Source organism: Dromaius novaehollandiae, chromosome 2, assembly GCF_036370855.1.
Source record: "Dromaius novaehollandiae isolate bDroNov1 chromosome 2, bDroNov1.hap1, whole genome shotgun sequence".
NCBI classification, from domain to species: domain Eukaryota; kingdom Metazoa; phylum Chordata; class Aves; order Casuariiformes; family Dromaiidae; genus Dromaius; species Dromaius novaehollandiae.
Window position 1 is genome coordinate 78,399,807 of NC_088099.1, and position 26,248 is coordinate 78,426,054.

The 26,248-nt window shown below is 38.7% G+C and overlaps 1 protein-coding gene across 1 annotated transcript in view; it reads right to left on the reverse strand.

The window, feature by feature from the left end:
- The window catches only part of COL15A1 (collagen type XV alpha 1 chain), a 151,579-nt gene that overhangs the window by 93,269 nt on the left and 32,062 nt on the right, over positions 1-26,248 (reverse strand). Inside the window, exon 3 of the mRNA XM_026115040.2 lies at positions 1,233-1,780. Coding sequence (XP_025970825.1) covers positions 1,233-1,780 — 548 coding nt within the window. The remainder of the gene's footprint in view (positions 1-1,232; positions 1,781-26,248) is intronic.

Sequence of the window (26,248 nt, forward strand, 5' to 3'; positions counted from 1 at the left end):
AACTGCCTGTTTCAGTGGAAATGCTTATGTTATGATCCACTGTGCATTTCTATCACCATATTTCCATATTTACAGATTCAGTTGCTGAAATCACCACCAATAATCATCACACATATTTTCCACATGGAGCACCAAAATGCTCTGATTTTGTTGAATATTTCTCATTCCTACTTACTAATCAAGCTTTCCCAATAGTCCACTCACCCTATCTGTCTAAGAAAGGTAGCACTACCAGGCAGTTTTTCTACCTATCTCTTTCCACAACTTGTTTTCTACTAATCAATGTATTTCTGGTGCTCGGAATAGTCAGATAAAAGATACAAGTACATTATCCTTATTGCTCACCAAAGCTCACAACCTGCCAATACACTTGAGCTTTGGGAAGAACATCCTCTTCTTCCAATGTAAAGGATCTGCTCAGATTTGCACTGCTGCTTTACTAATTTAAAGGAAGAGATAGTAATCTCATAAACTACTGTACAAGTTTTGAAGTACAGAGGAGATACAAAAACAAGAGAAAAAGTGTGACATTTCCATTTCAGTTTGGCAGCTTGCCAAAATCTTGCACTTTGGCAGCTTTTGTATTTCCATTTGGACACTCAATAGCTGAAAATTCCAGGCTAGACCCAGCAGGAGGATGCTTTCACTCAACCTCATAGGGCTCGGGAGCCTTGTAGTAATGGTTAGGCCTATTCTGTTTTTCTAGAGCGTCCGATAAGCTTCAAGTAATATATAAATTATAGATGTAGCTTTATCTTCCAGCTCCCTTTATCTCTGATGTACTTCCTTGGGCTGATTTGCATATAACTCAAAATATCATTCTCTTCCTGGTGTTCAGTGTGGAATAACCTAGCTAATAAAAGTTCAAAATATTGACTTTGTACTAAGGTGCTATTCTCAGAAGTTAAACAAACTGATACCCTGAAATCAGCCCTCCAGATGAAGGGCATATAAAGTTATATGATACATTTACTTTGAATTTCCCTTTACTCAGACTGAGCACAGAGGTCTATAGCCAGACCGTTAATAAACTTCTGAGGTCCTAGGAACATCTGCATTTTAAACCACCAATTTTATATATCTGCACTGCCTGAACACCAGCCTGGTATGGAAAGTATAGGTTATATAATTTGTAACCTAATTTGGGATGTAACCATTGCAAGTAGAATTTCTTGGATAGACAGTACATATGTACAACACTGAGACAAGTGAATATCTCAGACAGTACTTACTGTGAATTTTTCCAGTCCTGTGGCTCCTGCATTACCAACAAATATACCAGAGCCAGATTCAAACACCAAGGCTCGAGCTGATCTCTGAAACTGAACCCTCTGATATTCTTCACAGTCCATGAACAAAGCAACATCATTTCCCTGAACAGTCACTGTAAACCTGTTCCACCTGTTAGTCATCACTGGCACTTTAAATGAAGCAGCCTCTCGGGAAATATGGGAACCAGGCTCTGTGTAGTACATTATTATTCTCTGGGTGCTGTCATCAACTGGTGAAAGTCTCATTCCCAGGTAAATAGTTTTCTGGAAGGCATCTGTTATTGCAAATAGCACTCCTCCACGATCACTGTTTGGTTTCACTGTAACTACAATAGCGAAATCCCTGTAGAAAGGCAGTGGTATTATAGCACTTGTCAATCGGCCGATGTTAGCATCTGGACCAAAGCTGTAAGCTGGAAACCCTCCATAGCCAGTGATAAAGTAGACAGAAGGAGGGAGAGGAACTCCTATTAACTCTGTGAGATCAAGATGTCCTTTTGAGCCTCGTTCTGTAAAGTGTGAAAGAAAAAACATGTCATTTATTTTTGATGTATGCAGTTTATGTAATTTAAATGACTTAATACAGACCTTAAAAACTGTAATGCAGTGTCACAGTACCAGTAACATACTGCTAATATTTTAGGCCCCAGTTCAGTTACTGCTTAACACGTGTCAAGCTAAGTATGTGTGTGATCCTTTGACTCAACATGGTTGAGGTTATTCATATGCTAAAGAACAGCACATGTAAACATTTGGTGAAACTGAGTGGTAACAAATAGTTCCTACAAAAGATGTTTTACTTTAGCTGCCCATGAACTGCAAAGAAAAGTGCTGCAGGCACTTGGAGAGTGGATTCAGTTGAGACTAAGCAATCTTTTTTTTTCTCAAATAAACTGAGATCTGTTATGCTCACAACCAAAGGAGAAAGCAAGAATTCTGCACAACCAGCATTATACAGTTTCACAAATACAACAGAAAAAATCACAACTGTATTAGATTTGCTGTAAGACTTCCAAATACTTTCTTCTAGAACAAACTGCAGTATTTGTTCTTTTCCTTTTTTCTCAAATTTATGTCCTTGGTTTCACTGTGCGCATTACAAATACTCTTCAGTAGCCAAAACTCAGTTCGAAACCAAAGAATTTCTACTTCATCAAACGCATAGAAGCAAATACGTCTGCCGAACATGCCTAGAGAGAAAATTCCTTTCTGGAAATCCAGGCATATGAGGAAGCATGACAGGAACTGAGCATCTACGCCCATTTTTAGCTAAGTTTTCTAGAATCTTATTGAGGCATATTCTAACAGCATACCAGAAACAGAATTCCTATGAATTGTCGTCTTCTAGGAAGTCAAAACAAGGAAAAGAAGTATACCACTTTTAACCATAATGAGTAGTCCATGTTGGAATCTATATAGAGCTCCTCTCAGATCTTAGACCTTTCCTCAAACCTTACATTAAGCTTTTCATTGTATCTAAAAGTCTCCATACTTCTGACTGGTGTACATTTGCACCCTTTCCAGAATATTTATGCTATGCAGAAGCAAAGTATTTAGGGTATGTCTTAATGCAGCCACATAATGTAAAACTATAATCACTCTTGCTGTAAACTCCAGTTCATGACTAAGTAAGTATTGGCTTTCTCAGCAAGATAGGTAAAAAAGTAACCCTATCACCATGAAATGAGAAATCTAGATTTTTAAATCATGATCAAACATATCCTAGACTTGCTCTACATTCCTCTTTCTTGCAGAAAATCTTTAGATCCTACGTAAAACAGAGGATATATTTGGAACAACTATTTTGCAGTTCTTTTCTTTCTCCACCTCACACACCATGGTTTTCAGATGAACTCCATCAGATAAAAACAGCAGCGTGGAAAATAGAGCTCCTTGGTAGAAGGAGGTGGTAGAAAAGTATAGATGGTAGAAAAGTATAGATGAAGCAAACAGCACTGTAATCTCACTAAGACCAGATTTGCGCCTCAGATAGTTCACTTTTCTGCCTTCTCTCACAGCAGGTGTAAAGAATATGTCTGGAAGAGCTATCTGTGGTGGTGAGGTACTTCTTTGTACCCACACGGCCTGTCAACCACTACCACTCCTACTATTAGTATTCCTAAGGCATTAGCAGTCTGCCTCAGGAAACTTGCATAAGGTGCTTGTCCCCAGACAGCGTTAAGCAAAGGTAGCTTGCTTAATGACCACCTCAATATCAACACAACATGGGGAGAGCTGATACCACCTGTGGTAGTTTGGCACTGCAGACATTTGCAGGGAACAGGACCTGAAAACAACCCACCTGTTTGCAAATATATTAGTGACTAGAGATAGGAGTCAGTCCCCAGATCTGTTTTTCTGCAAGAACTCACAGAAGCTCAGAACAAGCTCGCAGTCTGCATCAAGGTAAGCAGTAATAAGGCACATGGAGCTGGCTCTGAGCTCAGCCTGCCTGCGAGGGACCTGGTCATCCCCAGATTCTGCCACATTTCACCCTGAGATGATCTGCATTTCACCAGCAGTCCATGTACTATAGTCATGGGATGAGTGGAGGTTTCATAGCTCAGTAGAAAAACACAGGATGTCCACATGTAATGAACAATTTTTGCCTCAGAACTGGTAAGACCTAGTTTTCTAGGATCTGCGTCCTACATCATTATTTTCATTTCCACATAGTATAGCTCAGCACATCCTGCCAACCTGGAATACCTTAAGTTCTCCCTCATGTCATCAGGGCCTGCTCCTGCCCCCAATGCCTGTAGTACTCCTAAATCCCTAATTCAGGCATGATAATCAGCTGTCAAGGAGCAGAAATGAGATACTTAACCTCCCAGCTCTCACCATAGCTTTTTCTCATTGAGATACTAATATGCTACTCTCACATCACAAGGTTGGGGCTTTCAAGAATATAAGAGGATATGTGTCCATTAGCTGCTTGCATGGAGAGCCTTCTACCACGGGGAAGACTAATAGAATGAAATTAAACAGAAAAGGAGAAGATAAACTGAAGTGAATATGAGGAAAATTGTGCTGACAAGCCATCTCTCTGCTTGCAGTCCAATCCCATAAGGGGGACAATGACCTTCCCCCAGGCTGGCAATTTAAAACAAAACTGTACAAAAGAATTAAAAATGTACTGTAGTATGTACTGTACTTTAAATTAAAAATTTATTTTAAATTAATTAATTAAATTTTAAATAATTTTAAGTTAAAAATGTACTGTAATTTGAATAATTTCAAAGTTATTGTTCATAAATTGCCTTTTAATCTCGGTTCCATCATTTGTAAGCTATCCCAAGTTCTTTGTAAGGTATCTACTTATTTACGCAGTGTTGATTGATGCAGTATATTTCAATTTTTAAACATCCCCAGTTACCATAACTTCAATAGCTATTTAGGCTGAGAAAATCCAGGTGGAACAGTAATACAAAAGGTATGATACTGCATCTGAATCTGGCAAACAAAATGAACTGAAAAGCTTTGCTTAAAACACCCCCTTAAAAGCCACGTGAAACAAATGAATCTTGCATTGAGCTTGGAAGCTTGGCAAGCTGGTTCTGATGAAGAGCTGGAAGAAGGATCTTTGGCTGAAATGTACGCCTGTTATTCAGTGCCATCCTGGGCTGTGTGCAGCTGAGTGCTCTCCATTGTTCTAGTGGCTGTGAAACAAATGGGAAAATGCTCTCCCTGCCCCAAAGTTTTTATAGTCAAGTTTAAATCAGTTCTAATCTATCATCTTCTCTGTACTTTAGCTTCAGTACTTACTCAGTTAGGGAACTCAATAAATGGGAAAAGTCTGATGAATTTCTATATAGAAATTACTTCCCTTATATATTTTAGAAAATAGAGAAGCTGTACTTAGAAAAGCTAGCTCCTTATCTAAAAACTATTTTCCCTTAGGTACTTTTAAATCCTTTGCATGATAGACTTTGCCCCTTCCTAAAGGCTTGAAAAGTGGACACATTTATTCTGGCCAAAAAAGCCAACACTTTTTTGAACCTGAATCTAGTATTTAGAGTTATGTTTTATATTCACGTGCACATACACACAGAGGAACCGCAACTACAGATAAAATGTGTCAGCTGTAATTATTGTATTCAAGAGTAAAAAGGTAAGAAAAATACTAAGCACAGAGAAGAATATGGAGAATTTTATGCGGATTCCAAACCTACTTCCAAAGATCCAAGGGAAAAGTGACTTAGAAAACAGAAGGGGCATACCTAAGGTGGCTACTAATCACCTTATCAGATTCGGATAGCAGGAGTCAATCTCATTAATGGAACGTTCTTTCCTGTTTCCCATTCTCAAAGGAAGTTTTGGCAAATGCAAAAAAAGCATAACTTGTTTTTCTAGATGGAGAGACCAAACTTTTTTATCGTGTAAATAAATTCATAATGCCTGTGTTGACTTCAACTTTAGGAGAAAAATTCTCTTCCTCCTGATCAGAGGTGTCCTCAAGAACAAGGTTATATTTTAAAGTATACCCCTACAAAAGGTCAAAGTTCAGGTCTCTAGCAAATACTTTCATTTATGCCTATTGCAGGCTGACATCATGTTCCGATTTAGCTATTTAAAATCTTAGCTTTCAAAATGAGAACTGAACTAACTAGTCTTTGGACTAGCTTACTCAACTCACTACCTTAAAACTTTTCTGTTTGGGCATACCCCTTTCCTTTTTAGGTATCATAAATCAGGAATTCTTCATCCTTCCTTGTGTGTTCCTAAGGAGTGCCAATGTACTAAAGAATTCCTCCTAACTGTAGAACACTTTTGCCACATGGTGGTTGCTGCTTAAGGTTCTTAATTCTCAGGATATTTAGTAACTCCTTCAGGCTTGACCGAAAGCCTGATGTGTTGCTACGCTGCAGGCTTGGGAAAACAGTGTGATTGGCATGTTTAATTCAAAAGTTCCCAAACAATTTCAAGTGCAAAATGTACTAGATGACACATCATACAAGGTCAGTCATAGTAAAGTTTTATTAAAGCAAAGAATGCAAATTATTCTAGCTAGAGAGTCAGTTAATCTAGAGCATCACCAAACATGAAGGCCAGGTTAGAAAACTCACAGACTAACAAGTCAGCTCTAAAAAGTTTGAAAGAAAGAAAGAGAAGCACTTTTAAATTTTTTCAGTGACTTTCCAAACAATACGAATGCAAGACTGCGAGCTGGCATTGTGGGGACAGGAAAATGAAAAACATAATGAGCAATTTTTTTCTTGAGAAGCCAAGATATCTAGCCTCCCACAGAAAAGGAAGTCTGTGAATGTTAGTGTCTTTTCTGAAGGGTATATTGAGATTTATGTAAGGAAAATCTTTCATTTTTCCCCATCCCATTCTGCTGGCAGTCCAGGACAGTATAAAAGTAGGGGTAATTTTGTGGGAAACAGGTTGGGAAAGCTTTCACAGAAAAAAAGAAGGTGGCTTTGGAGAGGACTAACTGTGAGAGAACCTTATGAATCCCAGCAACAGGAAGGTGTCTTATACTCCAGGAAATAACAAGTGAGAGTAAACATGGAAAGAAACTACTTTTCATTCCCATCAGTTGTATTTTACCTGAATTGCTGAGAAGCCTAAACCTGGCTCTGATCTCATTTGAAAGAATCTTTTCACTAAGTCCTACAAACAGAAAGAAAAACTCCAACTGGCAATTAATAATTTTATATTGTGCACTGTATTATTCATAACTCATCATGCTATGTTTACAGCTTGGTTATCATTACCATAATAATTATCTTTATCAGACATGTCTTGGAAGGAAGTCTGCAATGGAAATTGGTACTGCAGTGTGAATAATATCTAATTAGTAAGTTACTCAAGGTTTTACATGATATTAAGCCCAGAATACTATTTTTAACTGTTTTATGCAATCATTTCAAAATGGCTCATGCCTCTCTGTGTGTATATACCTACACACACATACATCTATATCTATAAACATTACTGTACTTGCAATAGTTCCTATTTAAGATCTCATCTGTACAGTATACAAATCAGTCCTTCAAAAACACAATTCTCAAATAGGATCCTTAGATTTTTTCTGTATATTCTAAGGATAAGAGAAGTCTTGGATAGATGAGTAAATCACCAGTGGAATATTCAGGAATCAGGTAGAGAGAGAAGACTTTACTAACAGGGAGTCTGGTTAAATGAAGATCAGATAATGCAGGCTGTAAAAAATTCTGAATCACTTTATTGTGATCCTGATCAAATATTGTCAGCTACATGCACATACCTAAGAATCTGACTGGTTATCCACCTTAACATGTAGCCAGCTTCAAGGTCTCCCTTTTAGATTAATAGAAAAATGAGTGAGGAAAACCAACAGTCCACAATATCGAAACAGGTGTATTCCATGAGAAACCAAGCCTGTGTACTTCGAGGACCATCTTTTGTAAGGCTTGTCAGTATTGTCACCTTGGGTCTTACAACAATTAGGTGATAGATGAGTTCTGTGGGCTAAGTGAATGGTTACCTGAAAGCATAGTGTTAGACTGCATCACAAGCATAACACAAGAGGCTGAGAAATTTAGCAGATACGATGGCCCATCTTTGTAATAGACTGAGTGTCTGTCTACAGGGCAGTTTTAACTTAAAGACAGAGTGAGCATATGTTGTGACAGTGCTGCCATTGCACTCAGAGTGATGAGAGTGAAGATCGAGTGGATGGCAATCATAAAACTTAATTTTCAGTTCTCAGAATTTGGGATATACTGGAGATTGTAGAGAGATAACAGTATCAGCTTTTACCCCCAACTCTTTGCATTTGATATGTCTGTTATGAAATAGTATCTGATATTCAAGTGCACAAAATTCATCATATTCATAATCTGCAGACATGGTTTACCAGGTATTCTGATCAAAGTTTTATAGATCATGAATATCATCCTGCAATAATTAAGCCAACAGTAAAATTCCCAGAAGATATTAATGAAAGAAAGACTTTGATATATGCAAATGCATTTACAACTCAAGGCATCCCTGAGGAAAAATGCAGGCCATACCACTACCAGCAGTCCTGTTGAGGAGAAACCTGACTTGTTGGAACTGTGGAATCAAATGCCTTGCAGGCCTAAATTTGGCTTCGTATACTCATTATACTCACAAATATTCTCAAAAGCTGACTGGCATTTGAATATCATGCTGGTATGTGGCATATGAAACCCAGAAAGAGCTAAGTAAACAGATAATTAACAGGATCTTGACTCTAAAATATACGTATACTGTCAAAAAGAGGAACATAAGAATGAAACCAAGGCTTATTAATTTAGCACAGTTAAAGGGCAAATTTAATTAGATAAATTAAGCTCTTATTAGCTTGAATGCAATGGAATTTTATGCATCTTTTAAAAACAATTAGTAATTAGATAGGGTGTCTATCAAAATAGACTTCCATTATTTTTTCTCCTATTCTTATGTCTGATTTGTCACATATAATAGTTACTATACTTCCTTTCTTTTAATTTACAGACTCTATTTTATACTAAGCCAAAACTAATTTCTGTGAGTCTATAGAAGGGCTTTTTATTAAAACTCCAAATATCAAATTAAATTTCCCTAGTTTCAGACACAAATCAGCTTGGGGAATCTCTGCACATCCTTTCAAGACAACGTCAGCTTCCAGCTTGAAAGGAGACAAAAGGCCAAGACAGTGGACCTGAGCCTGTGATGAGAAGAAGATGGGTGAGATGGGTGAGAAAATGGTTGAGGAGGCAGGAAGAGAAGTGGTGAGAAAGCAGAGCAGCAACGGAGATGAAGTAAGGTGCCAAGTAGAGAATCTCCTAAAGCCTGTTGTGAATCTTCCAGAACTCTGACCGGCTTTTAGATGGTACTAATACCATTCCCATTTTGGACGAAGGTTACACAGCCACCAGATATATGAATGAAAACTCACCATCCTCTTGCCTTTGTGCAAAAATTTGAAGCACCTTGAATGCAGGAAGGCCCTGCTGAAAACTACCATAACCCGTCTTGGGCAAAACTCTGGTTGCCTGAGCATCTGGGTTACAGGAGACAATATACAAAAACACAATCCCTGACTCAGTAGGTGGGCAGGTAGATTCTGAGGTAGGTCCCTGAGGCAGTTGGAGATGAGGCTATCTAAACTTAGTCTCTGTCCCCAGGCCTCCTCCTACATATATTTGTGGCTCCTTAAATTATCAGGATTTATATTATGACAGAAATCACAGTCCTAATAGTGAGTGCCAGCATGACATCAGACATAACCCCATCAATTTTTGCTCTCAAAGAATTACATCTTCAGCTGAGGTGATTTGGTTTTGCTCATTTGGAGGCAATGACTAGTCATTGATGAAACAAGTCATTGACCAAACAGTCTCAGACCCTTTAATTTCAGGCTTTTATACCAGTTTGCGACAATTCACAAGAACATTTAAGAGTTGCTTGAATTCTTCTTTTCTGTGGATTAGAAGTGCATACATTTTATAGTGTTTTTCCTTCTAGCCATTAAAAAAATTATTTCACATCCAATTTTGGAATTTTATTTTGGAATTTTTACAAAGCTTTGCCATAAAGAGCATCTATCACAATGTGGATTTCGTTTTTGCTAAATGCAAATGTTGTATGAAAATCCTTGTTAAAATCCTATATATAATCCAAGCTTATGATCTTGACTTGATAGTTGTTGTCCGTATTAAGACTTTTGGCACTAAATTACTAATAGTGGGAAACAAATGGAAATCTGCTAGGAGAACCCACCATTGTCTGTATCAGGCACAAGGTTTTGAATGGTTTTCTTGGAGAAAAGGAGTATGTTTTATGTATGAAGTAAAAGCAACAAGCCCTGAAGTGCCTGACTAAGTTTACATTTAGATTTCAAATCTAGCATGAAATGTCCATATAAAGGCACCATTGACAACAGGCAATGTTCTTCTACATACTTGCAAAGTGAATGTTTGATAACCTTTATCTTGTAATATTACATTAAAAGTGTAATGTTAACCAAACAGTGTTAATCATTAGGGATGGTGCAAGGTACATCATCAATGGATGTACTTTATAAATGCATAAGCAGTCTGCACGATTTAAAAATTCTAGACAACATTTCCTTGTTATGTTGCAGAAGATCTGTATTCTTAAGAGATTTCTAATGTCAACAGTTCAATTTCTACTAAGCTAAAAGTGCTGCAAATATAACAACAAATTTTTACCGTTTCTTTACTGTATTACTATGCAATACCAGACATAAAGCCTTGAACTTGCATCTTGTTTCCACTGTCACATACCAAACAGTAATACACAGAGCCCAAAATACTTGCTGCTTTAGCACAGGATCTGAGACACAAGAAATCTGTTTACAAAAAGTGTCAGCAAAACCCAGTAAGGAAGAATCAGGATTTTAATTCCAGTAAAACAAAAGTCTAAAGGCTAAGCAAATACCTGAACTTCAAGGAGGCTGGAGTAGAAGCTTGCCTTTACCACATATACCTGTGCACTGCAGAAAAGCAAAACAAGAAGCTTCTGGCCAAATTCTGTTGCTCATCTCCAGCATCTAATGGATTTATCAGGAACTACAGTTAAACTGGGAGCAGATTATGGACTTTTGTAGCCACAAGTTTGTTCCCATTCAATTATCTCTGATAAATTCATATCCCATGCTACAGATGCAGTTATGCCAGGATAAAAATGCTCTCTTATTCGCTTAAATTAACAGGTACAGGCTAAGCCACTGTAAGTGGAGCCAGCAGAGCACTATGTTGCACCAGTAAAATTTTGTTTCAAACATGTAATGCTACTAAACCACTGGATATAGAGGATTCCCCAGCATTCATCCCCTTATGCCCATATGCAGAGGCACAGGGCACTGGAAGATGTGCTGAAGGAGCAGTTTTCATATTAGCTGTATTTTATCTCAAAAAAGATAGTAGTGGAGTATCATACATTAGGATGATATTTTTATAATTCTAGAGTTATGGGCTGTGTTATAGTTTGCACCTCCCAGGGGATTCTGCCAAGCAGGTCCCTGAACATGCCAAAGCCTGCTCTTCTGAAGTTCAGGGTTGTGATCTCATTTGCCTTATTTCCCTCATGAGCTTGAACTCCATCTCATTGTCACTGCAGCCAAGGCTGCCCCCAAACTTCCTGTCCCTTACTACTTCTTCCTTGCTTGGAAGTATGAGGTGCAGCACAGTGCCCCCCCCCCCCCATCAGCTCCTCAATCACTTCTGTTAAGAAGTTATCATTAATGCACTCCAGAAATCTCCTGGATTGCTTGCGTCCTGCTGTGTTACCCTTCCAGGTTTCTCAATTCATAGTAAATGTTCTGCAGTGTTTGGAGAGTATGTAGTTGAGGAGACAGGGTTGGTATTTTTTGCTGTTTGGTTGAGTGTGTGTTTGTTTACAGACAAATATTCCTGTAAGTCTGGAAATCTTCTTTTCCCATGAAGGAGATCTTTATTAATTCGCCTCTGCTTTTTGTGCTCATGCAGGTGGAAATCAGACTCCTGTTTCTGCTTCTGACCTTGCAGCCCCTATGACAACTCCTAAAATTTTCTATACCTCTTCATGCCTAATTCATACGCTGCTCATGAGGCCTTTTGAGCCATTTATCTGTGAAAGCAAAACATCCCTTCAAAAATGGCCCCTTTCTCTTGTGCCCATCCTTTGAGGATGTACCAGGTCTGTAAATTCTTCCTTTTTCTTTAGAGACGTATGTATGAATACACATAGTTATTCATGATTATAAATTCAGGTGAGTCACTGATTGCTTGACCTTAAATATGACCTGGCCCATAATGCTGCCCGAGACTATGCAGCAGACAATAAATTGTTTTCAGTCTGTTGACCTTCTGGTTAAGGGTTCTGTTAGCTTCTTCTTTGCCACACTGTTGTAGTTGAATTGCTAAATATTTTCCATTTCTGCCCTTCATCTGTTTCTGAGAAAAGGACAGTAACTATTCAATGTCTATGCTATATCTGACATCCTGCAGTGAGCCACTGCCATGGCTCAAAAAAGTGGCTGTATTCTAAACACAGATTTTTGTTATTAAAGGAGAATAGTTCACTGAATAAAGGTACTTGTTAAAAAGGCATGATATTCTTTACAAACAGCCATGTGCACAAAAGTATATATGGAAGGTCTTCTAGACAAACAGCTGACAAAACAATAAGAACGTAGTCCAATACTAGATCAGAAAAGCTGAAAAATTGCCCTGTATGCAAGAGAAGATACAATTTTCTGTTGACTGGAAAGCATGCAATTAGGTAACATTTCTCAAACAAGATAAGATGAAAGGGAATAAAAGTAAGGCTATTTTTGTGCAATATAGGTACAGATTTAATTAACTGTATCGAACTACGTAAACTACATACGTTTGTGTCCAGTAGAGGGCAGAATGCTAATGACGTAAAAGGAAAGCTGGCTGAAAGGATTGGGAAACAGTTTTCCTAAAAGATTGTTGTATCTTAATGGCCGTAAGGCCCACAGCTCCTGTTGAGTGCCATCTCTCTTGTGGCTGTGCAACACCACTAAAAAGAGCTGCTTGGCTCTGAGGTTTCCTTGGGAAGCTGGAGAAAAATGCTGCAGCCTTGAACACCAATGTTTTCAATTCATGTTTCCCCACAGCGTATCAACGGCAGCTTGAAATGTGTTCAAGCTGAGTAAGCAGAGCAAATACTGCTCTTCCTGAGAACAGCAATGAGAATAGTCTCTTCCACTTCACTTAGTGCATCTGGGATAGCATTAAAATATTTACCTTGTTTTTCAGTTTACAACATTTGATTAACCTTTATTTTGTAGATGGGGAAGTCCTTCTCTGTTTTATGTCTTGCTATAAGTACTTCTTGTTAACTGTAAAATAAATGCACTCTGGCAGCAGAGGAGAAGGAATTTTCTCACTTTACCTCACAGCTGCATCCAGCGTAAAGCACTATTCTATTACAATTATGGCATTTCCTTGAATACAGAATAGAGAAGTCTTTGCAGAATGTTGTTTTTATCCAATTGCCTTCGAAGAACTGTAAAGAGGAGAGGCCAGCAAAGCCTGAGCAGCAGCAAAGAGCAGTGTTATGCAGCATCTGTTCACGGAGTGCACAGTGAACCACCAGAGCATTATTTGGCTTTCACCAGCCTGAGACTGATTATGAACAGCAACTCTGATAAAGAGAATCTGAAGGGGAATGGAGGAAAACACTAGGTGAATTTGGATTATCAGTTAAAAAGAAAGTGAAAATAATTTCATTCAAAAGTCAGCCCCCCTGACTGCCTTCCCCAAGCCTCTAGAGCTATCCAAGCCCTCCCTTGAAAAGCTGGAAAATGGCTGCCATGGTTTTAGCTACCTAATAGTCAGCTTCTTACATTTAATGAGTAGCATCTGTTTGAGTATACGAGCTCTTTAATAAACTGGTTAAGGTTCATTAAACTGGAGCAGAACCTGGTTTAGTGCAGTAGCTGATGTACCTGTGGTGGGGACTGATCTCACCCTATATAGTACCAACCATGCTCTTTTGCTCAAACGAGTTTACATCAATATTACTTTTCTTTTTCTTTTTCTTTTTTTTTTTTTCCCCAGATGTGGGCCTTTGGAGCTGTATGCTATAGAATAGGGCTGAGATCAGTAATTCTTTCTGCCTAGAGGAAGACAGTCTTGCTTTCTGAGCTCTGCTTCTTGTATATTTTCTGTAGTTGTGAAACTGAGGATAGAAGGACACTGAGAAGCAGTTTCCTTATCTGCAACCCTGCTGCATTTGACTCTGCTGTTCCAGATTTCTTAAAGTCTGTCCACTAGCTTATTTATTTACCATATTAGAAGTTAGGTTCTGCCAAAGAGCTGCATATTAGTTAAAAACTGGTGTTGTGGGTATTCCATATTTTACAGGAATGCTATTACACAGCAGGAAGTACAAATACTCCACTCCAGGTGTCGCAATATCTCAGATTTGCAGTTACTAGCTTTAATAAGCATACAGATTCTAGTCCAATTTCTAAAATAACTATTAATATTTATTTTGCTACCACTCACTTATATGGTACAGACATACTCCAACCTTTGGATATAGTCATCACTGCATCTATGTATGCCTCCCTTTAGCTCAGATCCATTTGCTTTAACTGTAGGTGTCAAATCAGTGCATATGAATTATGAGCAAGAATGATGTGCCGCTGGAGGCTGTCAGGTGGGGGAAAAATTGCCTTTGGATGTTGCTGGTCACTTTTTACACTCTGCCTGTACAGACAGCTGAGGCACCTAACTCAGAGAAGGCTCCTAACTTGAAAGTCTCAGGTGGGTACCTGAAGCTAAGCGAGATGAATCTGGGACTTTCTCTCCCTCTGCCTCCATTCCCTTCTATAATGTGTAAACACTATTATGGTACTTTAACAGAGCAAAAGTAATTGACCTCTAAGCAGGGAGTTGTTTTTTTCTCTCTCTCTTTCTGTATTTCACCCCTTGTGAGCAGTGAAAAAAGGATTTTGGATCCCAAAAGTTTGAGATTCCACCTCACCTAGTGGTCTGGAGAGATGAGGGGAGAAGAGGAGAGACTGTGAGAGGTGGCATTGTTTAGCTTCAAGAAAAGAAGACACAGGGGAGCTTATCAACTCCCAATAAATGGGAGAGTGTAAAGAAGATGGAGCCAGACTCTCCACAGTGGAATCCAGTGAAAGGAGAAGAAGCAATGACCACAAATTGAAATGCAGGAAATTCAACTTCGACATCAGAAAACACTTCTTTACTGTGAGAGTGGTTTAACCCTGGAACAGGTTATCCAGAGAGGCTGTGGAGTCTCCATTCTTCGAGATATTCAAAATCTGAGTGGACAGGGCCTTGAGCAACTTGATCTGGTTGGCGCAGCTTCAAGCAGGGGGTTAGACTAGACGATCTCCAGAGATTCCTTCCCGCCTCAATGATTCTGTGATTCTGTGAGTCCAAGCATATTTGTAACGCTGCAGTAATAGTTTTATTGTCTTCTGAAAGGATGATTTTGAAGCAACCTGCTTTTACAGTAGTTGCATGAGTATTTTAGCAGGCAAATAGTGACAGCAGTTTATTAGCATCATCAAAAGCGTATAACAAATCTGCTACCTGTCTGTCACAACTGCTCTAAATACGAAGTAGTTTTATCTCTCTTTGTGTGTGCCAGATTTACTATTTGTCAGCATCTGCTTCAACAGAGACACACATATATTTCTTAAAGGAGAGGAACAGGGGTCCTCCATGCTCCCTTTCAGCAGAAAAAGTCATAGCACACGTATACTGATTTAAGGTGTTCCTCAAACAGACATAATCTACCATACCAAACACTTGTTCCATGCAGTTGTCATTTGCAATTAACATAAAATATATTCTGTTTGGCTAATTCTATCTTGAGCAAACACTCTGACCAAATAGCTGCCTATTGTAACCTGAAGGCTACTTACAAAGCTGATGAAGCAAAGTCTTCTCAGTAGTGTCAGATGAATCAACAACAAGCAAAAGCCACAAGCTGCAGCACAGAAAGTTTAGGCTTGACTTCAGGATGAACTTCTTTATAGGAAGGTGGTGAAGTGCTGGTGGCACAGGTTATTTAGAAAGGCTGTGGAATTTTTTCCTTGGAGGTTTTCAAGACTTGGCTAGGCAAAGCCACAAGTGGCTTAGTGCTGGTGATAGTCCCACTCTGAGCAGAGGCTTGGACCAGATGACTTCCAGAGCTTCCTTCCAATAAATGTTTGTATGGTGAAAAGTAGGCATCTTAGGTATCATAACCTGTCTGTTTCTCAGACATGGGATATAGTATAAAAAGCTTGATTACTTGGGCTTGCAGGACAGATGAAGGCACAGGAGTATGCAGAAGGCTGCTCCACAAACTCCTTAATCTCATTCCACAACTTGATTTAAAACTGAATCCTAAAATTTTCACCAACTAGTATACAATATAAGCAAAGAATTTTAAAATGGCTAATTAATTTGGGGGTATAATAGCATGACTCATTGTTCATTATCAGCTCATTACTTGCATTCATTACAGAGTTCAGCACAGAAAAGACACTCTCAGGATAAGGTTGCATGTAATTTTCTTAATTATTAAAGGGTTTTTCTGATTAATATTTTGCATTTAAATAGAAAAACAGAGTATATGCAATCCTGTTCTGCCACAATGCATCATTTATCACAGAGAAAGAAAGTTACTTGTTAAAACATTGGCAACACATCACTACATCCACCTCCCAAGTACTACCTCAGATGCGCTCTGGCAGCACAGAAAAACATTTTGCTGATCTTTAATATCAAGAAGGAATCAGAACTGATCATTCAGTAAGTTTGCCTGAACAGTAAATTTATAGTCCTTTCACTAAACACTGTCCTTTAAAAGAAGCCAGATTTCCCTCAAAGGCCTGTTCCTGACTTTGAAGTCAGTAGGAATGTCCTCACTAATTTCAATGAATGAGAGCTTTGGTTTTACACTATTTTATTACGATTTACTCTCTTTGGAAATGTGCGTATCAGGAGTTAACAGAATATTGAAACGGAAACCTAAGTTGGGCACAGCTTTGTGAAAGAGCTACTTAGATCTTTGTCTGAAAGCAAGCATACCAAAACCCACCAAATATCTGACCCCGTGCTTCCTTCTGTATTGAGCAGGATTTACAGACAGAACAACATGACATGAAACTAACATTTATCAGAATGGCTGCAAAAAATAAGAGGGTTTGAAAACCAAAACCTTCCCTCTAACCTTGTCCTCCATTCAGCAACTTTCAGTGGCTCCCCATGTAGGACAAACTGCACATTCTCTCCAGGCTTGTAGAAAAGCTGTCTATCTTCTCTCCTTCTCCCCAGAGGCTTTGTTGCAGATATACGTGGCTCCATCGCATGCTGCGTGCTCCAGCAGCTTCTCCCTGCTGACAGGCTCACTCTGCTTTCTCCTGCAAGTTCAAGCTGACCCAAACCACTTGTGCCAGGATCCAACAGGCTTTGTACTCTCTGCCCAGTTAACTCACAGAACCTACAGGAACTATGAGCAAACCTCTCTGAAAGATACACTGTGTTGCAATTTTTCTACTCTCTTTTCTCTATAGCTTTGACCTGAACTGACAGTTTTCTCTTTCTGTGAGCTGTTTTTTTGGCCATTTTACCTAGTTTTTTTCTTTTGTGCCCTGTTATTACCTGAAAGTGTCATGGGCTGGTAAAAGATTAAAAAAAAAGTCTTAACCCTTTCAAACCTAATTTTGATAACCCCCCAGAGTCTTAAATTGGAAGAAATCACTTAGAATTTTACAGGAGCAAGATTTTATCTTGTCTTTATTCTGTGCAGGATGCAACCACTTTTTTCTAGTAAATGGACAACATTTTGGTATTCTTGGCAACTAGAAGTCAGAGATTTGAATTGCCCAAGAAGGTTAATTCTGATTGAGTGTTCTGGTTATAAACACTCTAATTCCCTTTCTAAGTCTAAAACTCTGCTTATTCTGGAGCAGCTACCATCTGGTTTTCCTAACTTAGTAACATAGCAAAATGTTTTCAAGAACTTAAGCTTCCATTAAGCGGTAAGAAAGCAGGTGTGCTAAATTTTTGACTGAGCCTCACTCACTCACATTACAGCAAATGTAATGCTCCTCTAACTCCTTTTTTTTTTCTTGACTACTTTTTAAGATGATTGGTTCACCAGGATCTGCTGAATCTCAGTTTCCGATTCACTTTTGAATTTTCCTTAAAAATTGGTAAAATATTCTTGATATTTTAGCTCAGCATTCTCAAGGGAAAATAATAACCCAACTTCTGCTTCCGGGCTTGAATTTTTCTGATGTTCCTTAACCTTTGGCTAAGTGTAATACTGCTTATCATATGCCTTAAAGAGAAATACTGCAAATGCAGTCTGCAAAGTACTTGAGGAACGCATGCCTAGATATGGTTATTGTAAAATACCTCAAGGCTTAAAGCAAATGCTGATAATTATCTTAAGATTCCTGTTTTGAAGGCATAGCTTGTCAATTGAGCTTTAGTAAATGAACTGCCACCTTGGCCAACAAAAATGAGGCTCTGGCCATCAACAGCACTGAGCATACAGGGTGAAGTGCTGGGACAACAGCAACATCTGGAAGAATGCCAGCAACATCAGGAGGGGAGGAGAGAAGAAGGATTAGGTGGCAGAGAGACACAAAGCAGTGGGATACTATGCTGGGTAGCAGGGTAACAGGTACAATACAATGCAATAGAATACCAGTTCAAAAAAAAAAAGTAGGGAAACAGATTGAATGGAAGGGAACAGAGGGACCCTCGGCTGAGCTGGAGACTGATGCAGGAGGAGGAGTAGACTTGGCCTGAAGGATGGTTGAGGGCTCAGGAGGGTTTGGGATAAACAGGAGCAGTGAGGGGCTCCTCTGAAAAGGGATTTGGGGCAATATGGTAGAAGAAAACTGAGAGGAGTGTAGATTTGAGTAACTTTACTGTTTCTCTAGAGATGCATAATCTTATCCCAGCTACTTTCCTGTGACAAAGCCAGCCAGCGTTGAAACTTTTTTTGTGCTCTCTTTGCACTCAGAACAATGCAAAGCTGCTATTGTATCTAGCTGGGTTCAGGTAAAGAAGGTGCGTGTATGAGCGGGAAAGGCTTCTGGGACATGCATCCTCCTGAAAATAACAGGACAAAGTTCATCTGTGTGCGACTGTATTGAATCTGTATTGAATACTGCAGCTGTCCAATAGCTTGCACCCTATGACAAGTTTGGGCACTGGTTTTACGGAATGAAAATTACGAGCGATGTAAATATGTAAATGAAGGTACTTATATGGGCAATAGCATTCATAGTTAGAGGGACAAGTAGCCTTTAATGACTGCAAGTGAGCAGGAGCTTTCACATTTCACCACTAGGCAGCAACGCAGCACTTCATAAATCAGCCTGGAGCTTTGGTTTAGGAAAGGCAAGCATTGCTTATGAGTCACCACTGTCGGTGTCTGCTGTGTTTGCTCATTTATAATGTCTAAGCTAGCACATGTTTAAATTTCCATTACGTTCATAACAAAACAGATGTGAAATATTACCCTGTCCTTTCTGTTTCACAATGACCTTGGAAATGAGACAAAATACATCAAACTAAGTCTGCTGTGTATTTTCATGGCGAAAAAAATACATTGCTGTTCTCATTTTCTCTTTCTGTCTTTTCTTTTTCCTGAAGTCTAAGGGAGCAAATTCTTACAAGGCCATGACCAACACTCTCATATCCAAAAGTTGTATTTCTAAATTGATGAAGACAGTTGTCTTTTAAAATATTGGGATACATGTCTGATGCTTTCCTAGATTTAACAGTTGTACATGCTGGCAGAGACTCTCTGCCCAAATGTGGAAAAAATGAGACCTATTTAAAAACACTGAACAGAGTCTGGCACACTGACCTGGATATAAATTCTCATCCCATATAAAGAGATTTAATAGGAAGCTAGGACAGACAGCGCCTACTCAGCAGATCCTCCTGCTCCTCCAAGTGTCTCTGCCAGCCCCGTCTGTGCTACAAGGTTCTGCCCTTGCATCGGTGCTCTCAGAAAGAGGATAGGAGTGGATGGGAATTGCAGGTTACAACTTCCTTTACAAAGATTAGAAACCTTGACCCAAAAACTCTCTTTCCCTCCTCAAACACACTCATGCCACATCTCTAAGCTCAGCCAAATGATCTGGGATGCCACCATCTCCCCATATTTGCCATAAGCAGTTCAGCACTCCTTGCCACTTTTCCTCTGACACTATGAATGACCCAGGAGGCTCGCTCCTGTGAGAAGGTCCTGCTCGGGATCATCATTCATGGAGTCAGCACAGTAGTAAAAAGATAGATGTCACATGCTCTATCCATGCCACTTTCAGGTCAACTGTTTCAGCATAGTATGAATAAACAAGGTCTGTACCGTCCAGTGAAGGTTGCCTTCAGGACCAAACTTGCATGCCATGTGCAGTTTGAGCATGCAAGCAGAGCCTCAAGCCTACCAAAGCACACCCAAGGGGGAGCATTACCACAAATACTACCCTGAAAAGGCTGCCTGCAGGGAGGCTTTGAAGAGGAGGTGAGAGAAACAAACAACTAATGCATTTGTGTAGCATGTACAATCTGGCACAGTCTGTGTCTATAAGATATCATCAGAGGTATATGTAAAGCTTTTGTGAGACCTTCCACTGATCTCAGAGTGGTTAATTCCAAGTCAGGTTAGATCCGGACAGAAAAGTGAAAATATTGCTATACTTGATATACTTTATTCAGTGTAATTAAGGGCTATGGGCCTAGTTCCATGAGGAAAACCAGAGGATATTTTTATATATTCTTGACAATTATACGGCTGTTTGAGACCTGGTAGACTGTATTTCTCTCCCATCTAACTAAGCTACCCATTCTTTTATGCTGAGCAACAGAAATTGATACTTTGTTGTAAACCTTTTCTTTCCTGTCCTAAGGAGGAAGTGTTTCTTTTTTTTTTTTTGTCTCTCAAAAAATTTCTTCCATGAGTGTCCTCCACTTTATGTGCCTGACATTTCTTCCTTATTTTTATCCTTCTGAATAATCTTCCTTTCATTCTTCATTCTTTGTATTTCTCATATATTCTGCACACTCTGTAATTTAAGTAGCTAACAGATTTGAGATTATAAAGGGCTTGGATTCAGAGAGGTTGAGAACTGAATGTGAGGTGAAGGATATGGAAACAATAAAATCTAAGAGTAGCTTTTTTACTGCACATTAATATCTCTGATGAGTGAAGAATTTTATGGTATGAGTGCATGATTAAAATGTAAACAAAAAGCCAACCTAATTCTACCTCTTCCATCTTACTTTTCCCCAAGAATTACATTTCCCAAGAATTACCTTCTCACTATTCTTTGTTGGTGTAAATCGTATGTGATTTTATTGTGCTCTCATTTTTGTATTTCCCCAGGGAATGCTCTGAATGGATTAAACAGTCTATCTTAAAAATGTCATTTCTCGCAGAAAAAGTTCTGGGTTGAAATCATGGCTAAAGTCCCAAGTGAAAGAGCTTCTTGTTTTAAACAGACTCATTAGTATAAATGATCATATTCCACAGCACACTGTTAACGGCAGCTTTGAGTCAGACAAAGCTTTCATAGTCAGAAGCAAGATATTAGCGTACAATTTGCAGAAGCATAGTCTGCTGCTGTGGCAAACTCTCTCAGGAGCCGTCTGCTGAAAGATGTGTTAGACACCCCTTCCTTCACACATGAAATATTTGAATTATATTGTTAATTAACTTTACTGTGATTCCATTAAATATATGTCTCATGATTCTGCATGGTAGTATTTTTTCCAGATTTTATAAATCACTGGATAGAGCTTTGCATACTAGAGCCTCATTTAAAAAGATGCATCCCATTAAGCAAGCAATACTCTTTACAGGAACAGGACACTTTCTGCAAGAATTTGAGATGGACTTCTTAGATGCTTCTCCAGATCCTTTAAAAAAAGCATGAACCACCTTGTCCATTAGGTCATATTTTCCTCTGTTTGTGACAACATTGTTTTTCTAAATGCTGACCAGCCTCATCAGTCATAGTTTTCACATCACTACTTGAAAGGCCAACAAAGCTGGAAAAGACATAAATGTGCTGTTCAAGGGCTGCTTTTCACCTCAGAACAGATTTTTGGAGTAATTCTCCCCTAACAACTATAAATATTTATCAAGAACACAACTACTGAAGCAAAACTATTTTCACCTTGCTCCCAAAGCTGGCTGGTTTGAGAGTTATGTCAATTTAGTTCAAAGTCGTCCTGACACTTTAGACTAAATATGAAAAATATCCCTCTCCAGGAGCCCATCAGCCCTGTAGGAGAGGAACCGTCTTCTACATCCTGTTGAGTGTGAAGAAACTGGCCCTCAGCACCTTCACCTTACCTCCAGAGGAGGGCAAAGCCACTGCTGGCCTCCTCCTAAACAAAATGCTGCTGTGAGTAGTAGTCTTACTGAAGCCTCGTTCTGATTAGATTTTTGTCATGTGGCTGGAGCCTGTTGTCAAGAAGGGGTAAGCGCTGACTAAAGCTTTTCCAGCATTTAAAGTGAGTTTGCTGATGTGAATTCTCTGGTGTTCAGTACAGTCCTCCTACTGGGGACACAAGTAGGATTTCCCCACCATTATTTAGCTGTTTTTATGAGACTTGTAAGAACTTAATGGCCATGAGACGTGTCTGGATTTGTCAGATTTGCTTCATACATACTCAGATTCACAGCAGGCTCAAGTTGTTACACAGACACTGCAATTATGTTTCCTTGTTTCCTTGTGAAACCAGATTAAATTCAATGCCTCACTTTAACACATGCCTACAGTTCTTCTTTTGAATACAAATACAGCATGCTCTTTCTTCAGCTCAAAGGAGTAACTGCTTATACTGCCTACAAATCACAGATTTCCCACTGCAGACCTCATGCGTGATCCTGTGCAACAGCGGACTGAATGATTGCTATTCTACCTACATGACTTCATAACCAAATATTTTGCAAAGCAGCTATTAGGAGAATTGTTATCTTCATTAACTGGAACTCAAGAGTTTTATTCAGAGAAAAAATGGAACGCTAAACAAGATTACCTGAATTCAGCAAAAGACATATTAATGGGGTGGATATTTGTTCAAATGGGTCCATAGGTTTCACACTTTGCATCTCATTCATATGAATGGAGTAAGTCAGTGTAGTGCCCTTACTTCAAGCTGACTTCAGCTTCAGACAGGATCGGACATCATGTTATTTGTGTTTGGGAGACTTTCTTCACAATGAGAAAAGCTACAAGTTCAGAATAAATCCTTAGCTGTAGAATTCATCAGACTTCTGCTGTTCTCAATGCTGGCTCTGTCAGGTAACTCCAAAGAGACCAGTGCATTCAGTACAAGCTCTACAAACAAGCTTTATCATCATTTATGTTTTTCACCCCACAATTTTCACTGAAATAGTACCATGGTAGCGTAATGTTGCTTTGCCAGAGGAGTGGACTTTTGCACTGTCTCACACCATGGTGATTTTAGGTCCTTTGAACACATAGAACAGATTACAATATTTGATTACTGCTGCAACTTAGCAAGGAATTAAAACTAAAGATGTATGATGTTTCATGTCTGTGATCAAATCAGTATACTTGTTCCTATTTTTCATTTACTTAAGAAAAGAAGAAAGAAAATGTCATGCAAGGACCAGAAAAGAAGGCCTCAAACTAAGCTGTAATGTGTGCCTTGTCATTCAGATGGGCTCCATGCAGAAAGGGGCCATGCTAGGAAATACGTTTTTCCTAGTGGGTGAAGGCCAGCCACCTTGCTCCATCATGTAGCTGCATATGCAGGCGTGTACATGCCCATTGACTTCCTGCATTGCTTACAAGCCCCCATCTCATGACTCAGTGCACTGCCTCACATAGCAGTTTGAGGAATCTGAGAGAACTAAGGCAAACTCTTCCTCTCATATTCACAGTTACAGGTGTCTTGGTTCATTTCCAAAGGAGTACGACAGGAGCAGTATGACAACATTAGAACTGCAATGAAGATCAAATAGTTCACCAGTGCTGTTCACTGTTTTAAGCAGCCTATAGTACATAAATAATATTTTATTTGTATTCCAAAGAGAGAGTTATCTACTTACGACAACTTTGGTTTGACTGGAAGCCAAATTGTTTAGACTAGATTGTCTGCTAGACCATGACTAAATTCAAGATCGCTGACTTAAGTGAAATAGTAGATAATACATCTTCCAACTTGCTAACATTCATTTTAACAGCTCTACTATCATGTTGAATTCTTGAACTAATTTTTTGCTTCTGTAGCATATTGCCACTACAGAGCCCTCAACAGAAGCTCTTCCCTGCTTGTCTACAACATGGACTAATCCTTAGGTTTCATCTGGAATAACTGAATTATCTTCTAGATTTTTTCAAGATTTAAAATTGCATGACCAAAATGAAAAAATGGGCTTTTTGTCCTTTATAGGCAAAGAACATATTGCATTTTACATATGCATGGTCAAAAATAACTTAATTTCCTCCAGAGTATGTAGAGAATAGCAGAAGTGTTGTTTTTAATGTATACTACATTTTTTAAGTTCAGACAAACATTATTTGACCCAAGAGCTGAAAAAAAGGCAAAAAAAGATAAAAGTACTCTGATTGCTTGATATACAGTTGAAAGTCATTCCTAGTTAAGTCCCAACTGCATGTTATCCCAAACTTGAAGAATACAATCAATCTACATCTGGCTCCAATATTTATAAATGCATTAAAAGTAAGTTGACAAAAAATCTTGCACTGTTAGAAAAACAATCTTTTGGCTTGAATTTCAAAGATTACTTTCTTAAGGCTTTTCTCTTCTTTGTGATACAAAGAAGAAAAGGTAATGTCCTTGGAATTTATTGCATTTTTTTAACGCTTATTTGAATTGAATCTTCTAAAAATTAAAAAAGAAGGCCACATAATAACAACAAATAACAGAATTGTTGGCCTTTTTTTTTTTTTTTGCTTTGATTATAGGTTTTATTCTTTATTTTTTCTGCCTGAATCCACATTCTAAGACACTGATAATTTCTTATAATAAGTACAGTTGTGTATTATTAAATAATAGTCCAACTATGATGCATGAATTTTGATTATGTCTGAACTAAAGCATGTACTTTGCTGTGTCAGGACTTTGATAGAAGTCTTCAGGTAGTTGAAACTACAGCATCTTGCAAGGTTGAGCCTTCTCAGTCCTAAGAAGTGGGTTCTCCAGATCCTTTCAGCTCTCTGTCCACTCCTTTTTCTTCTGCCATCAGCTGGGAGCACTTTACTTCTCCACTATGCCATATATCATCTATCACAATTTCATCTTTGGTCTGAACTCCTGTAGCAGTTCCTTGCAGAAGACACTTGATAAAGACATGCCATCCAATGCACTGAGCTGCAGCTTCAGGAGGGATTTTTCAAGCCTTAGAGAGGCTTTTTGAAGAATATCCTATGTACTGCTGCAGCCCTATTCCATGAGAACACAACACTGGTTAGTCTTGTTCTGTGGTATATGCTGCACAAGCTACTGCCAGACCTGCAAACAGTGATGAGATTGTATAAGACCAGTCATCAAAGTCCTGCCTCTTTTGTTTGTGTTGTCATTCTTGTCAACAAAAATATGTCACAGTAATTTTCCAAACTATCTACCTCTCTCTCTTCTCTTTCCTACTTGCATTTGTATAGCTGTCAAGAAAATCTAAAAATGAACAGAATCTACATATTGCCTTTCTCTTAAAAGTCTTCCAAAAGAATATTAAGCTTATATGTTTTTTGGTTGTTTGGTTTAGCAGCAGTCCTAGCAATCTGATGGTAATAGCCATGTACGTTGCTCTGAGGATGCATCAATTAGCACAGCTGCTTTGGAATTAGCAGGGATAACTTGATTTTCTGGCCAAAGCATTTGAGAAATTCCATAACTGATAAGATTACCCTCCTTGTGTGTGTATGTGCACATATGCATACCCATGTGATTGTGAAAGGAGGTTGTAGTTTCAGTTAAGGTTACATTTTAAGTTTGACTTCTGCATGAGGAACCTAAAAGCTGATGTACCTGGTTTTGCTAACGCAGTTTATCTTGAGAAATTCATTTATTGGAAACTATACTATCAAATCACAACTGATCACTTCAGAAAATATATCTTAAGGAAAGATCAAGTACAGCAAAATATGATTAATGAGAGAGAAGCAAGTGGAAAAATCCAAAGTTATCTCAATCAGTCCTGTTTCAGTCTTAGTGATTCAATAGATAAACATGGGTTGCTTAGAAAACAGAGTAGGTACAGTACCCTCCATCACAATTTTATAGTGGGTATCTTCACTGATTTTTCCCTGGATAGTAAGACATATAAGTCCTGCAGCCAGTTAGAAACACAATGCTGCAATGAATAAACTGACAAAGAGCCTAGCATGCTCAGGCCTATCCCCAGATCTGTGTGTTAGAAATTTTTGTGGCACTCCATAAGCTTGTATTTTTTTACCTTTTTACCTGCTTCTCTACGCAATAGCAGAATCCTATTGTAATAGGCTAAACCTGAAAGCA